Source organism: Leptonotus elevatus, chromosome 1, assembly GCF_054856555.1.
Source record: "Leptonotus elevatus isolate MCC_2025b chromosome 1, RoL_Lele_1.0, whole genome shotgun sequence".
Classification (NCBI taxonomy): domain Eukaryota; kingdom Metazoa; phylum Chordata; class Actinopteri; order Syngnathiformes; family Syngnathidae; genus Leptonotus; species Leptonotus elevatus.
The window spans coordinates 40,993,771-41,018,616 of record NC_141239.1 but is presented as its reverse complement, the minus strand read 5'-3'; the positions used below and the strand labels follow the sequence as shown (position 1 = coordinate 41,018,616).

Sequence of the window (24,846 nt, the reverse complement as noted above, 5' to 3'; positions counted from 1 at the left end):
CACCAGAATATAACATTTCAAAGGAGGTCCTACAGGTCAAGGTAGGAGCATCTTGAAATTCCCTACCTCCAGACATACAGATAAACAGTCAGATGGACAGACACACAGACAGATATACCCATCAAGTCAAGTGATTGATGGCTTGGGAAGAGCATGCCAAGATGTGTCGCGTTACACCTGCCAACATACAACGTACACACGTCGTGTCAGCGCATACGTGATCAGGAAGGTCAGTCTGTAAAAGACAAACACAAAGAAGCACCCAGGTTGGCATGCCCCACAACCACCACAGGGTGACATGTAATGGCAAGGTTCATTCTGCAAAATATGTCCCCTGTCTCCAAACATAGTAGTCATTGATTTGTAAGTGCCCCAAATTGCTTAGTCTTTTTTTAGTAAGAGGTACAAATTCAATGTTTTTGCAATTTCGCATCGCTCATCTAGTTTACAGTATGTGGTTCAAATTTGGTAGCAATTGCACAATATCTGTACAATAAAGTCGTTTTTGAACGGCCCCTGGGTAAACTGTCATTTTCAAACCAAAATGGCCGACTTCTTGTTTATTTTTTAGCATTCCTTCTTAAGACTTTTTTTCAAGGTCTACTCCTGGTAGAAATTGACATCATTCAGGGGCTGAATGTTCCACAAACCACAAACTACAAACCAAAATGGATGACCTCCTGTATATTTTTAGACATGGCTTGTTGAGACTTTTTTGTGGGTCAACTCATGATAGTCATGATTGCCAAATATCCCTTTGCTAATTGAAAGTGGCTTTGGTTTCTACGATATACGGCGGGCGAATAAAAAACAATCTGTCGGCCACCAATGGGTCCCATTTCGGACACTGCGTGTTTTATCACCATGAAGAGGAAAAAAAGCAGAAGAGCCAAATGACAACGTGACGGCATGGTACGTCACACATCCGACAAGGCAGTGACAGCTACGCAAGGCCGGGTTCAAAGGTCAGCCACCACACAAGGGACAGGGGGTCACGAGTGGGCAAGGATAAACAAGCGAGCCCAGATTGTGGGCGTTTAAGAGGTGAACTGGCGCAGCAGGTGGAAAAAGATCTGTGGAAATATAAACAGCCAATAATAGCCTCTACTGACGGGATTGTTAATGAAATGAATGCGGATTAGTGGCGGGTAAATTTGGATGCAAAAAGACAAACACGGGAAAGCCTTTTGCTAGCGAGGGTTCAATCCCCCCACCGCCCGTCCACAACCCCTCTTCACGCCTTGGCAGAGATTCAAGTTGATTTTGCTATTTCAGTCGCTCCCAGCTGTCCCAGTTCTCCAGCCATCGTCTGCTGCCATCTCCAACGACATGACAAGTAATCCCCTTATGTTTCCGCCAGGGAGGGGCCCGGGCCAGGGAACGAGGCGTTTGCGGGTGTGTGTGTTGGGGGGGGCTGGGGCTGGTTTACGCGAGTGGTGGTGCTCCCAATTGGCAAACAGCTGCAAAAATGCCGAGCAGCAAAGTCACACCTCTGCACACAGAGACGCCAAAGAGATCATAGGTTAACAGTGCGTTCAAGTGTCTGACAAATTGTCGTTTATTTTGACACTATGATGGAGTCTCATAAATGTCAGACTTGACTGGCTAAAAACATAGATAGATAGATAGATAGATAGATAGATAGATAGATAGATAGATAGATAGATAGATAGATAGATAGATAGATAGATAGATAGATAGATAGATAGATTGATTGATTGATTGATTGATTGATTGATTGAATCGAATCCTGGGCCAGGGTGTTTTTAATGTTGACCTTTTTCACTTGTATCCTTTGACTTTTTTTTTGCATAATTATTTGAATGAACACCTTTACCATGAATTGTACTTCTACTCAAGGATAGAATGTGAGTACTTTCCCCATCTCAGCACATAATGGAAAGCGCAGCAGGCAGGCTAATGAATACCACTGAGTGGCGTGGTAACTTATAACACTTCAATCGACGGATTTTTTTTTAACACAATTGGTGGAGCAACACATGTAGACAGACTTTATCACAATGCTCACAGTATATTCTTTATCCTCTGTGAAAATAACAAATACCATTCCTACATAAATACTAAATATTATTACTACAGCTCGTTGAGTCACTGAGAGTAGTGGTGACTCTTCTTTTGTGTCTATATGACATATGACTGTATTATACTGCCCCCAGTGGCTAAGGAGTAGCTATAAAACATTGCAAATATTTTTGTTTTTGTCGTTTTTTAGGAGTGTGTAATGGATTAATATCATTTTAATGGAGAAAGATGATGAATTGGAGACATGGAGGATAAAATATCTGATTTGTTTTTGTTGTGTGGGTGTGGCTTCATAAATGATTTTATTCGGGAAGTCTTAACAACTTCAATTTGTGTGACATCATCAAATGCGACATATTCCATCAAAAGACACAGGAGCCGTGCACATACACGGTCAAGGCGGCGTGGGTCGCATGCTCGGGTCCCACTCCCTGATATCCCACCGAGGACCCAAAAATAAAGGCGGCGAGGGTCGGCGTGGAACACAAGGAGGGGAGCAGGGCCGAGGGCGGAGCGGGCGCTCTGTCCTCCGGTTCTCCGAGCATCCTGTCCTCAATGTCCTTATTAGTCCACGTGGGACGGAGGACCTGCCGCAAGCTCCCTCGGCTATCAGGTTGACTTAATTCCAAGACTCCCTATGCGTCTATTTCGGCTCTCCTGTAAGCGGATACGCCGACGCCGCCATTCTGTCTCCTTGGCTTTTGCCATCCGCTCGTCCCCAAGCATCCTCCCCTCTCGCTCTCTTTTTTATCCCCCATCCAAACTTGAGGCTGTGGCTAAAGTTAGACGAGGAGGCCCAGCGCTATATAAGCCCCCCGGAGGCGGAGGACCAACGCGGTTTCACCCTCTCCTCTCTTTCTTCATCGTCCCAAACCTCCGCTCTCAGCGTCTCAAGATGGTGAGTAGCTGCCCCGCTGACATGGACTCTCTCTGTCTCCGTTTACAGCCTGCATTATGGAATTCTTTCATTTTTTCCCCCCCACCTGTTGTCGTTGTATACTTTGGAATAAGCGCACTTTTTCGAGGATTGCAAAATGTAGCATTATTAAGAATGAAACGTGTTGGACCACAGGAACAAGGACCTACATTTTAACATTCGCACTTAAATTAGGTTAGATTAGAGTATGCACGAAAGTAAGACAAGTTGGAAAGTAACTGTAATAAAATAAATAAATGAAGAGTGTAAATAAGAAAAACAATTCGAAGGAAGCACGCAAATAAACCAGTTAGTAGGCAACTGAAGTAAGCAAAAACATTTTTTTTAATTGATAGATGAATAAATGAATAAATAAATAAATAAATAAACAAACAAACAAACAAATACATAAATACATAAATACATAAATACATAAATAAATAAATAAATAAATAAATAAATAAATAAATAAATAAATAAATAAATAAATAAATAAATAAATAAATAAATAAAAGAGGTGGAAGTAAGTAACAGATAAAAAAAAACATGGTTGAAAGTAAGGCAGCATTTATATAATGAAATAGAAGCAAGGAAATAAGGAAATAAAAGTAATTATAGACAATAGTGCAAGCACAAATAAAGAATAAGCACATAAATAAGCATGAATTTAAGTCAGCAAACATAAGTAAAGAAGGCAAATAAATGTGCAGTTAAAGAAAAGCAAATAAATATACAAGCAAGTGCAAGTATGTAAGTCAATAAAAAGTTTAGTAAGTACTAAATTAATGTCATATACATGGACGCAAGTCCAGCTCATAAGTAAACAAGCGAGATTGTACATAAAAAGTAGTCGAGTGAAAATAAGTAAGAAAGTGAAAGTAAGTGAGTAAGCAAATATGAATAATTACTGAAGTAAAATGTAAAAGCAAACGAGTAAACAGGAATGTGAGGAAGGAAGCAAGAATGTAAGCAGGAATACATGAAAAAAAAAATCAAGTAAAAATCTGTATGTAAAAGTAAGTAACTACTAAAGAGCTAAAGTAAATATGTGGTAACAAAAACATGAAGAAAGGTACTTAAGTAAAAGTAAACAAGTGTGTAAGAAGGTTGAAAAAAAGAAACAGTCAAAAGTCATTCAAAATAAATAAGTGACAACAAGTAACCGATTAAATAAGTCATTGTCGAAGTAAAAAAGTAGGTCAATAAGTAAGCAGGCAAATACGTAAATGTGAGTTGAAGTACGTTTGAACCTTGCAGATGTTATAATGAGCTGAGTGAAGAAGTTTCTCCTCCTTAACTCGGAAGTGACTTCCTCTCCTTTCTCCTTCCTGAATTTGCCGTGCAGGCACCCAAGAAGGCCAAGAGGAGGCAGGCAGCCGGAGAAGGCGGCTCCTCCAATGTCTTCTCCATGTTTGAGCAGAGTCAGATTCAGGAGTACAAAGAGGTGAGAATCCCCCAAAAGATCTCCTCCTTTCACCACAACCACCCGTTTACACTTCATTTTCTCCGTAAACCCGCCCCCTGACACTTCAACAAGCATGTCGCTTGCACTGACATGAAATGTCCCACACCTCCTTCCTGTTTTGGTTACCTTTGACCTCCACCGTACAGCTGTCCCTCACCGCCACTCCAGACCAAAACTGCACCTTTACACCAGCACCGCCCATAAATCCTCCTCAAATAAGGACAGTAACGCACGTCACGTAGATGACTATCTTCGATCATGACACCATCTTCCGGGAACGATTAGCGGGGCCAAGATCCCAATCAAAGATCTTGAGTTTCAGCTGAGAAGATGGATCCCACAGCTGCTCGCTGGCCGTCCCAAATTAACTCGTAAGGAAAGCCGCCACAGGCGCTTTTCGGAATGTTCACTACTGTACTGTAAGGACCTTGCTCCAGTAAGGGGAGACTCTTATTGACAAGCATCCAGAGAGTTTTAGCTTTCCACATGAACGCAAGATAGCCACCAAATATATCTTTGGTGTCCCTCATGAATCCATCAATTTGTCTCCGTCCTCGCAGGCCTTCACAATCATCGACCAGAACAGGGACGGCATCATCAGCAAAGATGATTTGAGGGACGTCCTGGCCTCTATGGGCCAGCTGAACACCAAGAACGAGGAACTGGAGGCTATGATCAAGGAGGCCAGCGGCCCCATCAACTTCACCGTCTTCCTCACCATGTTCGGCGAGAAGCTGAAGGGTAAGGTTTTTGGATCTTGTATGCCAAAATACAGGACTTACTGTAAATATATAGATATAGATATGATTTCATTTCCTTCACAGGCGCTGACCCCGAGGACGTTATTCTTAGCGCCTTCAAGGTCCTGGACCCCGAGGGTACCGGAACCATCAAGAAGCAGTTGTGAGTTTGAACTTTTATCATATGCTGTCATCAAAAAAAACACAACACTTCATGAGGCTTCTTGTGAATGCACAGTAAATAATGTAGAGTACATTTTACTCTAAAAATAATCTTTTTGGTCCAAAAATTCAAAAATTTACACTTGGAAATTGTTGTGTATGAGAGAATGTTTTTGGTCTCAAAGGAGTGGCATAGCTAAGGTGATAGAGTGGCAGTCTCACAAACTGAAGGTTGGGAGTTTGTTCCTTAGATCCTGTTCAACTTTTTTTTTAATTTATTTTGCTCCCCAAAACATATAAATACGTTCTATTTTAAAAAATTTAAGTGTCCCAAAGACGTATTTATATGTTGTTGTGTTTTAATGTTAGAGCATACAGAAGGCTTTGATGCAGCCTCGCAACTGCAAAGAACAGTTGAAGAAATGGTAGTTATTACACAAACGGCCAGCGGGTGGAAGCAGAGCAAAAGAGATCGACCAGGGCCATGTTGAAAAAAAGCTCTTTCGCTCACATTTCTAAATAGGTTTGTGAATAATGATGAAACGTAGCTACATTCTAATGCTAATTGCTGCAAAACAGAAAGAGATAGAAATTTAAAAAAAATTGATGAAAGAAGAGACTCTAATCTTTCTTTGGTAGGTTCTATGTTTTTATAGCAACAGAACACAATATTCTGTGGGCCTTGCAAAATTAGTCAAAATCCAGTAAAATAGAGCGAAGGGGGTTGCTTCGGTGAAAATGGCTGGGAGTGAATGAGCTAATAAACTAATATGTACTAAAAAAAAAAAGAAATCCTTCTAAAATGTACTTTAAAAAAAAAATGTTACTAAGATTTTGTCATGTCAATCCTCTTGTACACAAAAAAATACTTTGAGTAAAATTTACTCTCTTCCAAGTGTAAATTTTACTCTGTTTAAAGTGAGACCAAATATTTTTAGACTAAAATGTACTCTACAAAATTTACTGTGTATTTGTTTATTCTTACTTTAAAATCTGCTGTTGAGGCTGCTTCTATGTTGCAAAGAAAGCCAAAGAAAAAGCAAGGCACCTTCATAGATGTAAATCCTCTTAATGTCCACTAAACTAAAAGCTGATCTCACAATGTTTTACATGACACGAGCGGTGTATTTTAGAGGTTCTATTCCCAACTATTGTTACAGTTTTACTTCTATGTGGCTTGTGTTATATATTGCAGTGACTGTGAATGAATATATTTTATTCTAATGTGATTATTGTTGTCCATTTTCTGTCCTCAGCCTCGAGGAGCTCCTGACCACTCAGTGCGACAGGTTCTCCAAGGAGGAGGTAAAAATGGCTGACTGTTTTTTTTGTTTTCCGTTTATAGGGAGGTTTTAGCATTCGTGATGTATTCAAAACGTGCTTTTCACCGGGCAAAACGTTACTTGTAAAGACCAAGCAGTGTCAGGATAGCCTGGTCCACATAAAGCCATTTTGACAAAACATTGTAGTACATACACTGGCCTGTGTGGGGGTGGCGCTGTAACCCTGCCAGGGGAGAAAACAAAGAAGAAGGTGCCACATGTGTAGCGGCTTTTTTTTTTTTTTTTACTGAAAGAACAAATACATGCAACAAAGTCATTTAACATTCCAAACATTTACAAATGTAAAGAGTCAGGCAACAAGTTACAGTACATAACAAAGACAAACAACTAAACAAAACAATGTTTTAGGGCATTCTAACATTAGCTATTCCTAATGCTACATCCACTTAGCATCCCCTGACCAACTTGTTGTCACGCTCCCCGCAGATCAAGAACATGTGGGCCGCCTTCCCCCCTGACGTCGCGGGCAACGTTGACTACAAGAACATCTGCTACGTCATCACACACGGAGAGGAGAAGGAGGAGTAAGAAGACGGGAAGCAAGACGACAAATACCTTCGCTTTTTCCTGCCTTTCCCCTCCCACCTTCTTCCCCACCTGCCTCCCTCCATCCTACCCTCCGCGTGTACCCGCCCAATCCCCCCTTCTCTCGTCCAAAGCAGAGACTTGTGGGGGCTCACGGGATGTCTGTGTCGGCTTATGGGGGAAGAGGGGATGCTTTTAAATTAAATTAAATTAAATTAAATTAAAAAATGACATCATCTTTCGCATACGCCAGCCATCTTCTTTCCACGCGTCCTCTTGAGACCACCTCATTCCCATTCCGAAGAGGTCCTCTGGGGCTGGAAGGGATGACACACACAAGGGGGAGGAGGGACATCCCCGAAAGAAAACATTCACGTCTTCGGCGACGTTTCCTCCTCTGCCCTTCCCGGCGTGGTCGTCGGCCTCCTCTTCCTCCGTAAACTGGTCCACTACGTCCCTACTCATCCTCACCTTTCCTCTGTACTGAATAAAAAAGGGACAAACTGTGAATAAAACCTCTTTCCTTTTGTACAAGAGTGTCTGTGCTCAGTGGTTTTCTGTGAGGGGGGTGATCAGGACAATAGACAGTTTTGAGTCTTATGGGGGATTGAGAGCAATAGGATAAACCAGGTTTGAAACTGAAAGACAAAAGGCATCTTTGGGTTCTCATTTTCCTTTCTTATCCAATGACAAATTGACCTAAATGTACTTGGAGGAAAAGTTATTCATAATTCTGCAACCGTTCACCCAAATTTAGCATAGATTATATCTGACAGACATTTTCGAAAAGAAAGGAAATACAATATGTTACTCATAATCCTTTACAGCAGCAATATTTTGGGCAACAAGCATCTGGACAATGTTTACAGACTCAAAAGTAATCACAAAGACAAAGCAACTTGAGAGTAAAGACTTTCGAAAAGTAGCAATGCATTTTGACTAAGCTACCGTTACGCTACATACAAAACAATAATTTAGGATATACATATTAGAAAACAACTATAAGAATCAAAACAGGGCCAATCTGTTGTATGAACATTTTTCAAGGAGTTACTTGGAAATTGTTCATGTGATCGTTTCACAATTTGGACCAATCGACACAGAACTGATTTTTTGCTTGTAAAAATGAATTATCTTCATTCACCACAGTGTTATAAAGAGAAATGATTTAACTTGTTTAATTGTAAACAAGTTATTTGCATATTTGGAAAAGCTCTACAGTACAGAAAACAAATTTATTAGTAGCAGATGTCTTTCTTAGTATATGCGGTGGGACGCTTAGAAATGGATGGAGGGCCGCAAATGGCCTCCGAGCCACAGTTTGGTTTATAGAGACACTATGAATAATGAACACACAACCTGAGCTATGAGTCATAAGGAAAGAAAGGATATGACATTTAGAGTCAGGCAGACAGCTAGGAATGAGCGGGCAAATTTCTCACCACATGACATTTATCCACCCCAAAATAACTACTGCATCAGCTGGTTATTCTGACAAAGCAAAAGTCAGACCTACTCGTAGACAAGAGATAACATTTGGTTGTTATCATAGAAAAAATTTAAAAAATCAGCCCCCAAATTTTTTGTTTTAATTTTTACCCCAAAAGTTGGATTTCACAGTATGGCGCTGGGTGGACAATCTGAAAATCCCTGACGTAATGCAGATTTGGCGACACCCAGTGTAGCTGCACGTAACTGCATGCCACCAATAAACTGGAAATTATAAAAGCGGTTTTAGTGCTACAATTGGATCACTTGGATATGTCATTTGCTGTCGTCAAAGGCAACTTTCATTTATTTGGGGTAAAACCGCATTGAAGAAGGGGAACTTATTTTTTGGTCCACATGTACAAATAGTTGTTAAGGGAGTCCCTTAAAGGGACACAGTTAATTGACGCTCTGGCCATAAAGACAAGATAGGAGTTTGCTTTTCTTTCTTTTCTGTTGAGATTTGTGGACTTTTATTCCTTTTGAGTGAATGCAGTCAATGAGGTACATATTTTTACTATTTGTTTTCTTAACTCATTCACTGCCATTGACGGCTATAAACGTAAAAAATTCATTAGAACTATTTCTATTAGTTTAACATTTTTTCACACTTTTGTTAACAAGAGTATGAAAACCTAGAATTGTTTTTATTGTACATTTAGAACTGATATAAAATTTGTGATTAATCGTGAGTGAAGTTATGCGATTAATTATGATTAAAAAAAATAATTGCCTGACACTCCTTGTTTTTAAATCATCTTTTTTTTTTTAAGATTTAAAAAATAACAATTATTATTTTTTTATTTAAAAAGAAGAAAAGAAACGAAAAAAATTAAAAATTAGGGGCATCAGGCGATTACATTTTTTCATCGTAATTAATCGCATGACTTCACTAGTTAACTCACGATTAATCACAAATGATATATCTGTTTTAAACGTACAAAATAATAATTGCCTGTTGCTCCTAATTTTTTATATTCTTTTTGTTTTTTTGAATGAATTTATGGCAGTGAATGACTTAATTGTTTCATGTGAATCTTTCTTATTTTGTGTGCTAGTTGGGTTTCATATTGCTCTTTTCTTAGTTCTGTTGGCATTATTGTGGCTTTGTTTGAACACACAAAGCAGTCCTTCTCAAATAGGGTGGGTAACACTTTTTTTGGGGGGGCTGACTACAATAAAGTGTAATTGCACATCCACTGCAGTAGGTGGCAGTGGTGCTCTCATTGTCAGAGCGGTGGTGAACTTACAAAAATTTGATAAACAAATGATACTATTTATAGTCACGGGGGGACAAATATTTTCTTCTTGTAGGGAGGGGTTTGGGGATGATAAACAAAAAACTGTGAAGAACTGACATGCAGACATCATTAAAGGTCTGTAAAACCAAATCTTTGATTGACATCAAAGGAGTAGCATTATTAGACAATTGAGGTGTCAAGAAAACATGCACAAGGAAATTATGAGGAAAAACTAAAACAACCTTCCACGTAAGACTAATTTAATATATTATGGTTTATTACTCATCACAAATGTCATCATTATCATCAATTAAATACATCATGTCGATGTGAGGGAATGAATTCAATTAGCTAGAACATCATCAATTAATTCACTTTCACCAGAGTGACTTGTAAACTCAAAAACACACAGAGAAAAAAAAAAAGAAAGACAAAAAGCCTTGTAAATTGTTGCATCGGTGGAAGATGTTTTACAGATGAGAAATGCACAAAGGACCTGACAGAAATGTTTTTTTGTTTTTTTAAGTCCACACCTGGTAACTATGGTGACATAGACGTCCAGTTATAGTTTGCATAGAATTGTCTAGGTCAACGCTGTGTGTGTGCGTGTGTGACACACAAGTCCTTCACCACCACGACAACAACAACAAGAGGACGATGATGAAGAGGGAGTCGGTGTTGCTCGCCTCGCACTGATGGGCCGTTGTCATGGCAACGCGTTAACAATACATAGTTACATCACAAGAAGCAGAAAGTTAAGAGCTTCCACTCCCAAAACGTTCCAGAATTTGACGCGGATAAATGACAACGTGCAACAACCTTCCAGTCAACCAGGCGTCCAATGATTCGCATAGAAAAATAATAGCAATAATATTAATGATCATTATATACTATATTTGATTAAATTAACCACTTTATACATAAATACATCAAAAGGTGAGAGAGGTTAATGCTACATGGGCCCTCCGGGCACCTCACACTCGAGTGACTTCCTAACAAAAAAACGGGGAGGGGGAAAACCTGCCCGGTAACAAGCCCGACAGGTGAAGTTTTGTTGTAACTACAAGTGCAAAGATAATCCTTCATCGTCTTCTAGTCACATTCCGACATTTGGATAAATAAAATCCATATTAGTTTTTAAGGAATACTCATTGGTCTAATTTCTACAAAAGGAGGATCAGGGACACGCTGAAAAGAAAAAGTGATTAAACAGGGAGAAAAAAAAATCAAAAAAAAAAAAATCAAGAAAGGCAATTTCTTCTCAAGAACAATATATATATTTGAGAAAAAAAAATGTGTTAATCAGAATAGTGATTTTTTTCCTTTCAAAACTTGTTTTCAATGGTCAAAATTTACATTTCTCCTGAGGGAAACAGTAGCAATGTGAGGAAAAACACTTCTGAGGGGGGAAAAGAGAAAAAAAGGAAAGTTGTGATAATAAAGTCAAGTGGATTTTGTTTTATAAGGTGGGAAAAAAAGTCTTACTACAAGAATAAAGTAACCTTGTGAGAATACAGTTGCGCGATTCGAGAGGAAAAATGTACTGATAGTATAATTTTCTTCTCTCCAAAAAACAAAAAAAATGCACCTTTTTTTTTCCAAACGTGAAATGTTGTAATCTTATGAAATTAAACAGCATTTTTACAAGGTAATTTTTTGAATTTACAATGATACTGTTAATGAATAATAATAAAAAATAAATTAAAAAAAAGGAAAAACAAACAATATTGCAAGAAGTCATTTTTAGAAGAAAAAGGTAATCTTTTTAAAGTAAGGCTTTTTTTTACAAAAATAAATGGCCTTTTCTCAAAGGAAATATATTACAAAAATAAAATCATACTTTTTTCAGAAAGAAAATCTTCAGGGAAAAGTTATATGATGAGAATAAATCTATATTAATTGGAAAAAGCAATTAATTAATTGGAAAAAGGAATTAAGAAAAAAATACAACTTTATACTCATAGTACATTATACTTTTCTGCGTGTCCCTAACCCTCCTTGGTGCACATCCAACACTGCTGTTTAATAAATAATTTATCAATTAAATACCTCCTTCAGGTGTGAGCACTGAGGCCTAAACAAACTATTAGATCACCTTTTTAAAAAGTCCCACTCTTGTTTTTGTTAAAAACACACAAAAAGCACCACCACATGGTTGCAATACTCTCCGTCGGCAGCAGGGGGAGGCGCGCACACTGCAGTAACTCTACGCTACTAAGGCACGCACCACAACATCCAATAAATAGGACCCGGAAGTCTTGCTGGAGACGACTCGATGTTTTAATCACCATCCAATTAAACGTCTTTGGAGGTGGGGCTTTAATTCTTATTATGTACATCTTCTGTTGTTCGTCATGGTTAAAACAATAAAGTTATTTATAAAAAAAAAATGGTGCCATGTTGTGACCATGAGATAATTTCCTTGCTTTTGAAAGATGGACACGTCCCAATCCATGAAGTCCCATTTCTTTAGCTTAATAGCATAATTGCCTATTATTTATTGTCACAATAATAATATAAAAAAATAATAATAATGTGCTCTCTGCATTAATTTGTTTTTTTTCTTCTTGTTTTCTGAAAATGTTCAAAAGGACAAGTAGGCAATTGTGCTATTAGGCCAATATTTTTTTCTAATCTGTCATTCTGTCTCTGATGTAAACCTAATTGCTTTTGTCTCACTCCGCCTCCTTTTTCTTTTCATGCTCCAATGAGGTGGAATCTCTGGCTGTCGCCGCGGCTGCCCCGTTTTTGTCAAGTTCCGGCCCCGGTCCCGCTGCCCCTTTGTCCTTCTTCTTTCCCGCTTTCTTCTTCTCCTTCTCCAGACGCTCTTTCTCCTTCTTAAGTCTCTCCTTCTCTGCCTTGTCCTTCTCCTTTTTCTCCTTCAGCCGCTTCTTCTCATCCTCGCGCTCCTTCTTCTTGTCCTCCCTGTTCTTCTTCTTCTTGCGGCCGTCCTCCTCAACGCGAGGTGGCGGCGTGGCCGGCGGGGACTCCGCCGCTGTCTTCTTGTTGGCATCGGTGCCAGGCATCAGGGGGGTGTTGTTGGCGGTGGGCGAGGGAATGGTGGGCGTGATCTGCTCTGAGACGATCCTCGGGGAGGGGGATAAAGCGTTGGGCGTTGGTGAACTTTGACCGCCTCGTGGGCCGGTCCCAACGAGGGGGCTCTGCACTTGCAGCGCCCTCTGCGCCGCCCCGGGGGGAATCGGCGGCTTCTGGCTGCCGACGGCTGGGGGCGACTGTGACCGCGCACCATCAGAAAACGAGGGCCCCGAAAAGGAGCTCTTCTTGCTGTGTGAGTGGAACGGCGTCCTGGACTTGCGGAAGCCCGGGAGCGAGAGCAGGGAGGACGACGCCCGCAGGGGTCCCGGTGGCGGGATGGAGCTGGACAGGAAGGAGAAGCTGCCTCCCGAACTGATGGCGGCTGCGCGACGCTTGTGCTCGAAGATAGCTCGGGTGCCGTGTAGGCGGCGGCCGGGCTGGTGAGTCAGCTCCCCTCGGGACTCTCGCCATTTCCTCACCTGGACCGTGCACTCGCGCTCGATCAGCGCCTCCGTCACCTGGAGAAGGATCACCTGGATGACAAAGAGAGCCATGTGAGGGGAATATTTCACTCAGGAGGTGAGAGGAAGAAGTGGACAGAGACAGTGTGTGTCCAGTGCGAGTGTCTTGGCCACCAGAGGGCAGCATAAAACAAAGAGATATGCTAAACGGGGATAAGGAATACACTTGTAAGTAGTAGGGATGTAACGATAACGGCAATATCATGATATTATAACTGCCACAATATCGCCGTGGTCATGTCACGATATTTAAATCTGTTAAAAAAAAATCTGGTTGATTTCCATTTGTGCAGTTCTAGCACCCTCTGGTGGCTAGTTCTTTTAGTGACATTTAATTTTTACAAGGCCTGTTTTGGCCCTTCTATGTTTAAAATCCACGCTAATGGTCAGATGAAGTGGAACGTAATGCGCTTGTCAACCGAGTGTTTATATGCATTGCTGTTTACGTACAAAAGCACAATATTATGTGTGTGTATGTGTGTATGTATGTGTGTGTGTGTGGGGGGAGGGGGGGGGGGTAGTATGAGGTATTTTTTCTTTTTTTTTTTACAATATTGTTACCTTTTTTTAAATTGCCAGCCTTCCAACAATATTGTGATAATTATCGTATTGTGATGTATGGATATTGTTACATCCCTTGGAAGTAGTATAGTATGGTATAGTCTGTCTGCATGTCTTGGTTGTGTTATAATCAAGGTTATTTTAGTTCATGAAGTTGGCTTATATGTGTAACAAACTCAAGTATTAATTTAGCTAGCGCGGCTTAAAGTCAGGTGCGCCTTTTAGTCCAGAAATTACTGTAGTACATAGTACAACCGGGTTTAGTACTGCTCAACAGGAATCCAAGCCACAAATGCAGTTTAGAAGTTCGTAACTTGCCAAACAAAGGGATGGAAAGCAAGATTATCCCAGCTTTAAGACTTTCAGGCTGTGATTAGTCTAATTTAACAAGCAATCTTATGCACTGTACTAATTGTACTTCAAAGTCAGGGGATGATAATACAGTACCTGGATTTGATTTATGAATGAGTTTTTACTACACAATGTTTTTTATCTAGCGCACACATAAATACATAACATTCGTACTAAAATTAATAAAAATAAAAAAACCACAATTAAACTTAAACAAAGCATTTTCCAAAAACTCAAATCAATAAAAACTAATGAACACGCTCTGAAAATTAAATCTAACCAAATTTACAACAACAACAAAACTCTAAATCGAATAACATTAACAACTAACCACAATGAAAATTCCTAAACTATTATAACCCTGGTTCAAATAAAGTTGTTAAAAGGCTGATATTATATGTTTAGTGTTGGTTGGTTGTCATTTTTACTACAGATGTTCTGGATCTGAAACAGTCGGATGTCGCTGCTGCAACCATCAGTGACGAGTTAAGTTTTTCTTTCCAACTTTAAATGTGTCAGATGTTCTTGTGGATTTTTCAAAACAGGTATGTAGTGTTTCTTTTGCAACCAAGAATGTCAAAATATTCAAATGCTGGGGATTCAATTTCCAGACTTTCCCCCAAACACAGCCAGCGGTAAAGTTAAAAAGAAAAATAACGTTGCTGGTTACCTGTACACAAATGCACTTTTGTTACATTACATTTCATATCAAACAGGGTTGGTACTTTTTTATTTTAGCATAAAACACATGAAAGGAAAATGTTAAAGAACAATAAAAATATCTATATAATAATCTTCTGTTTTGCATATGTGAATGGTCAAAAAGGTACTGACTCTGCTTCAATTTGAGAGAGGACTGTCAATTTGAGGAGTGACGCACCTCCTGGACCAGGTTATCCTCCCTGATGGTGTCTGGCGTGATACCCCTGAGCCGCTCCATGGTCTCGTACATGCCCTGCACCTCCCTCAGTTTGTCCACCGAGCCCAGCATCTGCTTGAGCAGCACCAGGCCCACGCGGAACACGATTTTCACCCCTAGACAAGACCACAAAAATACACAAAGTTGAAAGCAAAAAAAAAAAGGTGCACAATTCTGCCTCTTGTCAGTTATTGCACTGACTTACAAAATAGAAACATCAAGTCAAATGCGTAAAGTTGCGCGGTATTTGGTACCTTCACAGAAGAACATGTCCCACACGCGCAGCACGCAGGCCCACGGCAGCGTGCGCGAGAAGATGCACATGAACCACTCGGTCATGTAGAGGATGGGGTCGATCTTGAACTTCTTCAAGTGTCTGTAAGCCATGGGACACGTGCGGCGTAACAGCGAGAAAAAGATCTCGCCGTCCAGCTGGATGGCTTCCTGGAGGAGGAAAATAACACACGAGTCAGCAAACGAAGACAGAAGGTGACATTGAGCTTTTCAGCGGACTCACCAGCCCGGCGCTGTAGTAGCCCGGGAGATACTTTTCGCATATCTGCACCAGGCACCAGAAGGCTTGCTGCGGATCACAAGTGCACACATGCATTACTGTCAACGGCCATCTTGTGACCAGGCACATGACATTGTGAGCACACAGTAATGTAAGAAAAAGGGCATCATTGCCACATACTGTACAAGTGCACAGTAAAAATGGCACTCAAAGAAAAAATAAAAATAAATAAAATAATAATAAAAATAATAATAATAAGTCTAGGCACACCATCACTTGAGTACGACGGCGTATTAGGGCCGCGTATATACAGTCAATATTTTTTAGACGGGGGTAATATTGTGAGAAAAAACTCGCAAATTTGCCACTTTATAAAAACTCGTAAATTTACGAGAAATAAACTCGCAAATTTCCAACTTTCGAAAGTGGAAGATTTTTGAGGGAAAAAAAACTCTGAAACGTATGAGAAATACACGTAGCGCACGACTCGGATGTTTGTGCCAATACTTTTCAGTTGGGTTTTCAAAAAAAGGAGATAGTAATTGCTTTAGCAGAGATGAACCATATCATGTTAATCATTCGCACTTTGAAGCGTTGGTTTTGGTACTCCCGGCGTCAAAGACACCTCACTTTGCGAAAGTCCAAACCCGGGCGATCAAGCATTTAATTTAATTTGTTAAAATGGATATTTACTTGACATTTATGCTTCCAGAATTATAATTTACACATTTTGGTATTTTTTTGGTGCAAGTTCTGCCGCTCTCCGTCATTCACTTGCATTTACCTAAAGTATGCTAGCTTCTGATTGGTTAGTGTTAAGACAGCTGATAGGGGATCAGGAAGTGTTGTCGCTCTAGCTGCCGTGTAAAGTATGACGAGTCAAGTTTAAATTAAGAAGAAGTCCGCCTTTTCATTTTATAAAGAATGTTCCATTAGCCACCAACAAATCCTTACGTTAGCCAGAACCTCGCCCAGACTATAGTTACGCTAGGAATATTAACCCCCCCCCCCCCCGTCAATTTTTTTTTATACGTGGCCCTAATACGCCGTCACACTTGAGCAATGCAAGTATCACGGTTAAAACCACAGCTGCCACTTATTAAGAAACAACAAAATAACTGGAAATGGACCCGAAATCATCCCAAACGCTCACACACCTCAGCGGGCATGTGCATGAGGAGCACGGCAGCCACGGGAGCCTGCGCCTGGCAGTAGCCCTCGTCAGGCCGGTAGATGGTGTACGCCTTTAAAATGCGGTAGAGATCCTGTTGCCTGCGGACCCACAACAAATCTATAATCAATACATTTTGGTGTCTTTAAAGGTTATAGTAGCAGTAGGGCTGGCAATTATGGGGCAAAAAAGAAATCACTATTATTTTTAATTGATATTGAAATCCATCCATTAAATGAAGTTGGGTTGGATTCTGACCCGTGGCCACCCCGTGCAGCAAACATCTCATGGAAGGGAAACTGCCTGTGAAGATCTTTCTCGATGATGTCCAACCACTTAGCCTCTCCCGGCTCTCTCTCCAGCTCCTGCGGACAAGACAAAAACCCCTGAGTAGTTTCCGAGCGTCCATAAGTGCTTAGGATGACACAACCGTGAGACCACAGGAAGTCGATACAGAACACGAAAGAAGGCCTCCTCCCTCCAGCAAGCGAGACGAATTTGAGGTCTGATGGGCGGGATTAGGCGGCGCGATAAGAGGCTTACAGTTTCCTTCGCCCCGCAGACGCCTGGGCCACAACTTCCCTTTGCCAGGCTGTCACTTTGACGCCACTTGAACACGGACCAACGGTTCAACCTGGTGGCATCGTTTTCACCTTCTAATACAGATGCTATAGCTAACAAAGAGCAGCGATTGCCACATAATGCTTACAGCGCTCGTTTTGTAGTCAAGCCAAACTATTTATGTCACTTTCACAAGAATTCAAAGAAATGCCCAAAGTAGCAAAATCGCAACATAGAATAGAACGTCAAACATTTTTAAGAATTTCAGGCATGTTTGGGAACATTGTAAACAACAAGTATCTTCCCACTAAAGTAAGGCACACACGGCGATAATCGGGACAAATTTGAGCAGTCAGCAAAAGCTCGATCATCAGATGTCTCTCAAAGATTATCATGTGTGATTAGCCTGTGGTTTGGTGTGTGACAAGTAAGACCGCCAGAGACATCCCTTATATGTGTGGCCAACACCATGTTGGCAGAATTAGAATTAGACCAAACTTTGTGATCGTGACGTGAAACAACGGAACAATACCCAATCAGGAAGCTCGCTGAAAATGTAGAGGAGTAGCTCGTCGTGCTGGGTCGATCACGTCATTCACTCTAAAAGGTACGACAACCACTTCAACGCACGTACTAGTTACCAGATAAGCTAACGGTTGGGCTAGCTGCCTCCCAAATGTCACTCTAGGTACGATACATTTTTCCTCATCGTGTAAGTGGTCTCTCTGACTGTATACCGAGTGTGTCTACTAACTGTATGACTGGCTGCATTGTACCTCAAACTTTCCAGGGTTGGCGTCCAGCAGCTCCTGACTGTTGGACAACAGCTGCCAGGCTTTGGAGCGGAGCGACGACGGGACCCCCTTCCGGCAGCGCAACTTCACCTGCAATAAATACACTTTATTAAAATGACTTTCACTTTACTACCATTATTATCGCTCTGCTTGCTCCCGAAAAGTGCTTCCGATGGTTTCCACGACAACCAGAAGCTGCGAGTACGCGGGCCGGGGTCGTACCTTCTGGAAGCGATGTTTAATCCATTTGTCCCAGTTGTTGAACATGTCCAGCCATTTCATCTCCCTCTGCCGGGCCACCTCCAATCGCACTTCCTTGTCACTGCCACAATGAACAATACAACAATGTCACAATGACACAATAGCCGATACAAGCGTACAGATACATCCTTAAGAGGCAGTAGAGTGGAGGAGCAATTGTCTTATCAAAGTTATGAAGAGGGACGATGAGAGGTTGCAACATAGAAGTTGAGTGCATGTTGGTGACTCACAAACACTCAGCATGTGAATCACAGCGCAAGCAAATTAATAAGGAAGTTTAGAGCGGCAGGAACGAGATGGCGAGGCAAAGTGATGACACAAACAAGTGCGTCCATTTGCATGAAGCTGCCCCGGTGGGTGTTTAGAACAGTCAAACGTGCCGGTGGCAGAGCGGAACTGCAATGGAGATTACAAATCTACAAAACTGTCACCATCTAATTAAAGTCTACAGGCAATGAATGCACAGCGCTAAAGGAAGAGATCAGATGAGTATTATGAGCAACGTTCAAAAACGATAATTGGCCACTTTTAATGTAATGGCCTACTGACACTTTTTTTACTACTATCATTTAGTAATAAATTCTTGTTTTTATTTAGGATCATATTTTGACTTTCCGGGTGTCTGAAGCTCTAACATGTTTCTTTGAACATCAATAAAAATATTTGTATTTATTTTTATATAATGGCAATGCTTTAACTTTGGAGTCACATCATAGCATTCCTATTTGTCATATATATATGTCAAGTTAACAGCTACTTACATTCACGTAAAAACAATACTTAGTCCTAATTATCAAGTGTAAAAAGATAGTTAAAACAAATCAAATGTATGTAAAACTACTTTGCTTCAACGTTGCGCATGAAATGTAAATGCATCAACTTTTTAACATTGCTAACTCACATACAAGTGTAAAAAGACAATAACCACCACTAACTGTAATAAAATGTTAGAATTGAACAAGAAAATGTTCAATTTTAACTTAATGACAAATATTTAATGTTCTCATTTTATAGCATTATCAACTGTTATACAGTGTTAATTTTTACAATAAATTTTAATTTAGTCTTAGTTTTATAGTATTTTGACTAAAATTAACAAAAGTTTTTGTCATACTTTAGTCATCTGATTGTATTTTTGTTTTAATCCAATTTTAGTCGACGAAAATAAAGTTAAATTTTAGTCGACGAATTGACAATTTAGTCGATGTTTTCCTTCAGCATACATTTCAACTTTTATACAGAAAATATTTGTAACTGTAGTTTAACACGCAAGACACATTAAACACAACGGTGCCTTTATTAAACTCTGTTTCAATGAAACATGTTGAACTGATATCTACTAATAACTAATATGATATCATAAAACGTAGTTTTCACCTAAAACATTTTTTTTAAAGTGCATAATTGCCTGAAATTAATCTTACAGCTGCACAAGAATGTAAACATGTTTGAACATTAAATAAAGTGCAGTGAACAGTTTCTGAGTGGTTCTTTTCTCCCGCCCGCGTCTCATTCCTTCTGGTTGGATTTTGTGAATTTTTTTTTGTGAAAGTTTCATTTCCGCCAGAATTTTTTTTTTGTGACAAAAAATATGACGAAAACGTTTAGTCTACGAAAGTATCACTGGTAAAACAGTTCACCATCATAAATCGCAACAAATAAACGCAACAAAACAGCTGATCTCAACGCTGGCAATGCAGGGTGACACCCACACACACACATAATACTTTGATGACACTGAACTGACCTCAGCTCGCTGAACTGGTTGCCACCCAAGAACCCGTACTTGTCGGTGCGCCTCACCGCCAAGCCGTTGATCTCTGAGTCGGAGCCCAGTGAACTGCCGTCGTCCCCGAGGCCTGATAGCGACTCCAGCGTCCCCGACATCAGACTGGCAGATTCCAGGTAGCTGAGGGTGTCGGGGGCCGGCCGCTGGGCGCCCAGCTGGGGGAGGCTGGGCTCTTGAATGAGCGGCACTGTGGGGCTGGAGTGTCCGGCTCTTGGTGGCGGGGTGCAGGGTGGAGGGAGGCTGGGGTCAGGTTCTTGGATGAGCGGCACCGTGGGGCTGGGGTGCGCCACCCGTGGAGGCGGTGTGCAGGGTGGCTGTGCTTTGATGGGACTTTGAGGCTTGGGGGACACAGGCGGGGGAGGGCTCTTGGGGGATTGCTGTGGTTTCTCCTCCACGACAGGGGGTGCAGCTGCGACTGGGGGTGCCGCCGCGAGTGAGGGTGCCGCCGCGACTGAGGGTGCCGCCGCGAATGGGGGTGCCGCCGCGAATGGGGGTGCCGCCGCGAATGGGGGTGCCGCCGCGAATGGGGGTGCCGCCGCGACTGAGGGTGCCGCCGCGACTGAGGGTGCCGCCGTGACTGGGGGTGCCGCCGCGAATGGGGGTGCCGTCGCGACTGAGGGTGCCGCCACGACTGGGGGTGCCGCCACCGCGACTGGGGGTGCCGGCGCGACTAGGGGTGCCGGCGCGACTGAGGGTGCCGCCGCGACTGGGGGTGCCGCCGCGACTGAGGGTGCCGCCGCGACTGGGGGTGCCGCCGCGACTGGGGGTGCCGCCGCGACTGGGGGTGCCGCCGCGACTGGGGGTGCCGCCGCGACTGGGGGTGCCGCCGCGACTGGGGGTGCCACAACTGTGGGCACCACAGGGACATCAGCAGTGGCGGAGGGAGGGTTGTGGGTGACATGCACGCTTGGGTACAGGTTAGGACCGGGAGTGTGGTCAGGAGAAGGGGACGTCTGTTGCGGTACATCTGCTTCAATGGCAGCACCATGCCCCACCACTTGCTCCTTCTGGGGCGCCGCCGATCCATCATCGCCCACGGAGGTCTGGGTAGTTGCCAAAATCGGCAGTGGAGGCGTCAACAGTGTGTCAGGAGTGTCTCCAATTAAATTCACATCATTGCAGAGGGAAGATTTGGTCGCCACCGACGAGGCAGAGGGAGCCGCATGGGCGTCGACCAAGGCAGGCGGCGGCGATGACGACGACAAGGCAGAAAGTTCGGCCATGTTGTGACAAGAGCTCTCCTGTAACATGGGTGGACATTTTGCAACAATGAATCGGCAAATAAACATCAACAGCTCATACCAAATGTATGAAGTCACGGCCGCTAAAATGGTTCAGTGATATAATGATTACCTTGTGACAACACATTTGTATTTCTTTTAACTCAGTGACTTATTTCTACAAGTTTTATTTCCATTGCGCAAGGTGGTGGTCATTTCTCATAAGACAAGCGATCATATTAACAAAGACATGTACAGTGCCAACATGAACGACTTTTTTGACTATTGATTATTGCTTATAATGGATTTTACTTATTTTGTGCAAGCTGTTTTATCATGAGAAATTGACAATAAGGTTCTTTACTGGATTACTTGCGAGTTCTTTCTAATCATGCTTATTTCTATTGTGAAGGAAGTCATTTTCATGAATAATTGCCGTCAGGAGTGAGCACATTAATCATGACACGTACAAGGTCTTTCCTGGCTCAAATTCAGGCAGAGGTGGTACCATCCTGACTATGATGGGTAACTACTGATACCAGGTATTGGTATCGGTGCCAATGCCAGTCTTTATTTTCTCATGGCGGTGACCGATACCATTATTGGCTGCACTCCTGCACCATGACGTGCATGTATTCTGTAAATTCAACTGACTTGCTTTCAATTTTTACAGGCAACATATAATAATTCCATGTTTCAATAATAAGAGTAATAGTTACAAAAAGAACATGACTATTATCATGTTAAAGCATTCATTCATTATCAGTTTCTCAGGCTGGAGGTGGCTAGCAAATACGGTGGAGGTGGCCGCCTCTGAATTTTGTACACAGGAAAAACCCTGCACGTAGGTGTGGTCAAATGTGCCATAGATATTTTCTTAAATATCCAAAATGATTTCAATTACGCAACGTGTCAATCATCACAAGCAACTGACAAGAGGGATTATGATAAGTGCATTAATTGCACATGGAGTGTACGTTTCTCGATAGTGGATCATTTCTAGTCCTTTCATTGCTATCATCATCAAGTATTTGTATCTACTGCTTTTACAGATGAGCACATGCGATACAATAAAAAAAATATTTTTGTAAAGCATATCTCTTCATTTCAATCAAATAGCTGCACTCTCTCAAACATACAATACAACAATGAATGCCAGGCTGCATTTCCTCTTATGCAAGCCAGCATCTTATAAATAGAAAGGATGTGATGAGTAATTCCACTTTGTAGCAGACTGCCAGTGCACTGCGCAGGTCGCATGACCAGAGTAACATATTTTGCACGAATGACTCTTTCAAATTAATCGTGTGTCAAGCGTTTCAAAATAACACAACACTCTTATCAACACAGCGCTGATCCGCTATTCTGCTGATCGAGCAGTGTGGAGCATACATGCTAAGCTAACAACACTATTCAAATGCTCTCCCCAGTGGGAGGTCTGGCCGCCCAACAAGAACGATTTACGCACAGCTAATTAGCCAACGCGCACCCGACGTGCCAGGAGGCCCGGTCGAGCAGGGTCCGCGGCCTTGGCCTCTCGGCTTGCCCCGATCGGTCGCCCCCTCCCGTCAAAAGCTCGACTCACCCACGCCCGGCGTTGTCACTGCGACGCGTCCGCCCGGGTGGCCAGGGGGTTGCTGGGCGTGCGTTGGCCCGCCACAGCGACAGCTCCTCCGCCAAGCTCCTTGGTGGAAAGGAAGGGAAACTGCGGAGAAGGCGACCCACCGGGGAAGCGGCGAGGATGAGGACGCTCGGCGGCTTCGGGTGGTGGTGATGATGGTTCGTAGTGGGTGGTGTTAGCCAGGCTAGCCTAGCAGCTAGTTATTAGCTTCTTCGAGCAGCAGCCGTCCGTATGTTAGCATTGCTTGCTAGCCCGCGTTACTTTGCCAACCATTTCACTGGAGCTACCTGCTCACCGGACTGTTTTATTCCTGCATCCCTAAAAAGCAAAAATAAATAATTTCTTTTGTTTAATGCATCCAAGTTGAGCGGCGCGGGTACATCCTCCGCGAGCCGCCTGCATTTCCGATTGACAGCTCCGTACGTGCGCGCGTCCGCAGAGCCGAGCACGCAGGCGCGCGGCAGCGACGCCGTTAAAGGGTTTATAAAGTCACTTTTTTTTCTTCTTTTTTTACTAGGACAAACCACTGGAAGAAATAATAAATATTTGTCGATTTTTTAAATATTTTTTTAAACTTTTAATTCGCTGACAAACTCTGGTAGATTGAGCAGACTGATGACGTCATTACGTCATACTGATGTACTTAACAATTCTGATCGACAGATGGCGACAAATCCTACTTATTTCACCCAGTGGGCTGACTTTACATTCATGACTGCTTATTTTGGCCTCATGAAGGAAAGTAGATAATAAAGAGGCGTTATGTTTATTTGTCAAGCCTTTGTCTATATTATTTTAAATAATGGGTTTTAACAATAATGGTAACTGCCTCTGAGTTGTGAGGTTTGGGGTTCAAATCGGGGCTGTGGCACTCCTGTGTGGAGTCTGCATACAGTATTTCCCTCATTTAAAAAACAAAAACAAACCAACAACAAAACATATTGGGTTAATTGAAGACTCCAAATTAGGTGTGTGGATGGTCATTTTTCTTTACGTACCCTGTGACTTCAGTGATCAGTCCAGGGTGTACCTCACCCAAAAATCAACCTTGATAATGATCACCAGATCATCAGTGACTATAATGAGGACAAGCAGTAGAGAGAATGGATGGAAATTGAACATGAATGCAGCAATGAACAATCCAGAATACTCGAAATACTCCAGTCATATTAGACAGTGCCGGCAAAAAAAAAAAGCCTGGCAATTAAGTGTCACTCTTCTGACTAGGATACCTGCTTTAAGTTGATTTATTTGTGCTAATACAAACCTAGAGTTCAAGTCATCTCACCAAATGTCTGCTTCAAAACACAAATAGTTGCCTTCCTGTTAATATGTAGCCTACACTAATGACTTTGCAGGCATGTTGAGGCCAATGCATGCCTGGTGCTCAAATTCAATCACTGACAATACGAAGTGCTAAATGTTTTCTCGAAGCCTATGAAAACAATCATGGTCCCTGTATGAAACAAAATTTGGTTTGAGACAGTAAGGTTCTAATCAACCATGTAATAAAACCAAAAAATACATGAACCACATAGTAAAGTAATGACTCAAATGTTTCTGAACAAATCAGGTGTAACAAGGGCCTCATTTCCATTTTGGAT

General features: G+C 41.9%; 2 protein-coding genes across 4 annotated transcripts; one reads left to right on the top strand and one right to left on the bottom strand.

The window, feature by feature from the left end:
- Positions 1 to 2,779: 2,779 nt before the first annotated feature.
- mylpfa (myosin light chain, phosphorylatable, fast skeletal muscle a) lies at positions 2,780 to 7,730 on the top strand. Its single transcript, XM_086058434.1, has 6 exons — positions 2,780 to 2,941; positions 4,305 to 4,403; positions 4,985 to 5,165; positions 5,249 to 5,327; positions 6,583 to 6,631; positions 7,096 to 7,730. Exons 1-6 carry the CDS (start codon positions 2,939 to 2,941, stop codon positions 7,195 to 7,197), a joined length of 513 nt encoding a protein of 170 aa, XP_085914560.1. The 5' UTR covers positions 2,780 to 2,938; the 3' UTR covers positions 7,198 to 7,730.
- A 2,436-nt stretch (positions 7,731 to 10,166) lies between these two features.
- tbc1d10b (TBC1 domain family, member 10b) lies at positions 10,167 to 23,673 on the bottom strand. 3 transcript variants are annotated; one of them, XM_086058412.1, is made up of 10 exons: positions 23,207 to 23,673; positions 20,360 to 21,642; positions 18,574 to 18,673; positions 18,334 to 18,441; positions 17,255 to 17,361; positions 16,983 to 17,097; positions 15,829 to 15,894; positions 15,566 to 15,755; positions 15,273 to 15,427; positions 10,167 to 13,492 (listed from the first exon to the last, which is right to left on the bottom strand). In XM_086058412.1, the coding sequence occupies exons 2-10, from the start codon at positions 21,622 to 21,624 to the stop codon at positions 12,599 to 12,601; spliced, it is 3,000 nt and encodes a 999-aa protein (XP_085914538.1). In that variant the 5' UTR covers positions 21,625 to 21,642; positions 23,207 to 23,673; the 3' UTR covers positions 10,167 to 12,598. The 3 variants fall into 3 exon arrangements, with proteins under 3 accessions (XP_085914538.1, XP_085914529.1, XP_085914546.1); XM_086058403.1 differs by lacking the exon at positions 23,207 to 23,673 and having other exon boundaries at positions 20,360 to 21,651; XM_086058420.1 differs by lacking the exon at positions 23,207 to 23,673 and having other exon boundaries at positions 16,983 to 17,015; positions 17,275 to 17,361; positions 20,360 to 21,651.
- Between the last annotated feature and the right edge of the window lie 1,173 nt (positions 23,674 to 24,846).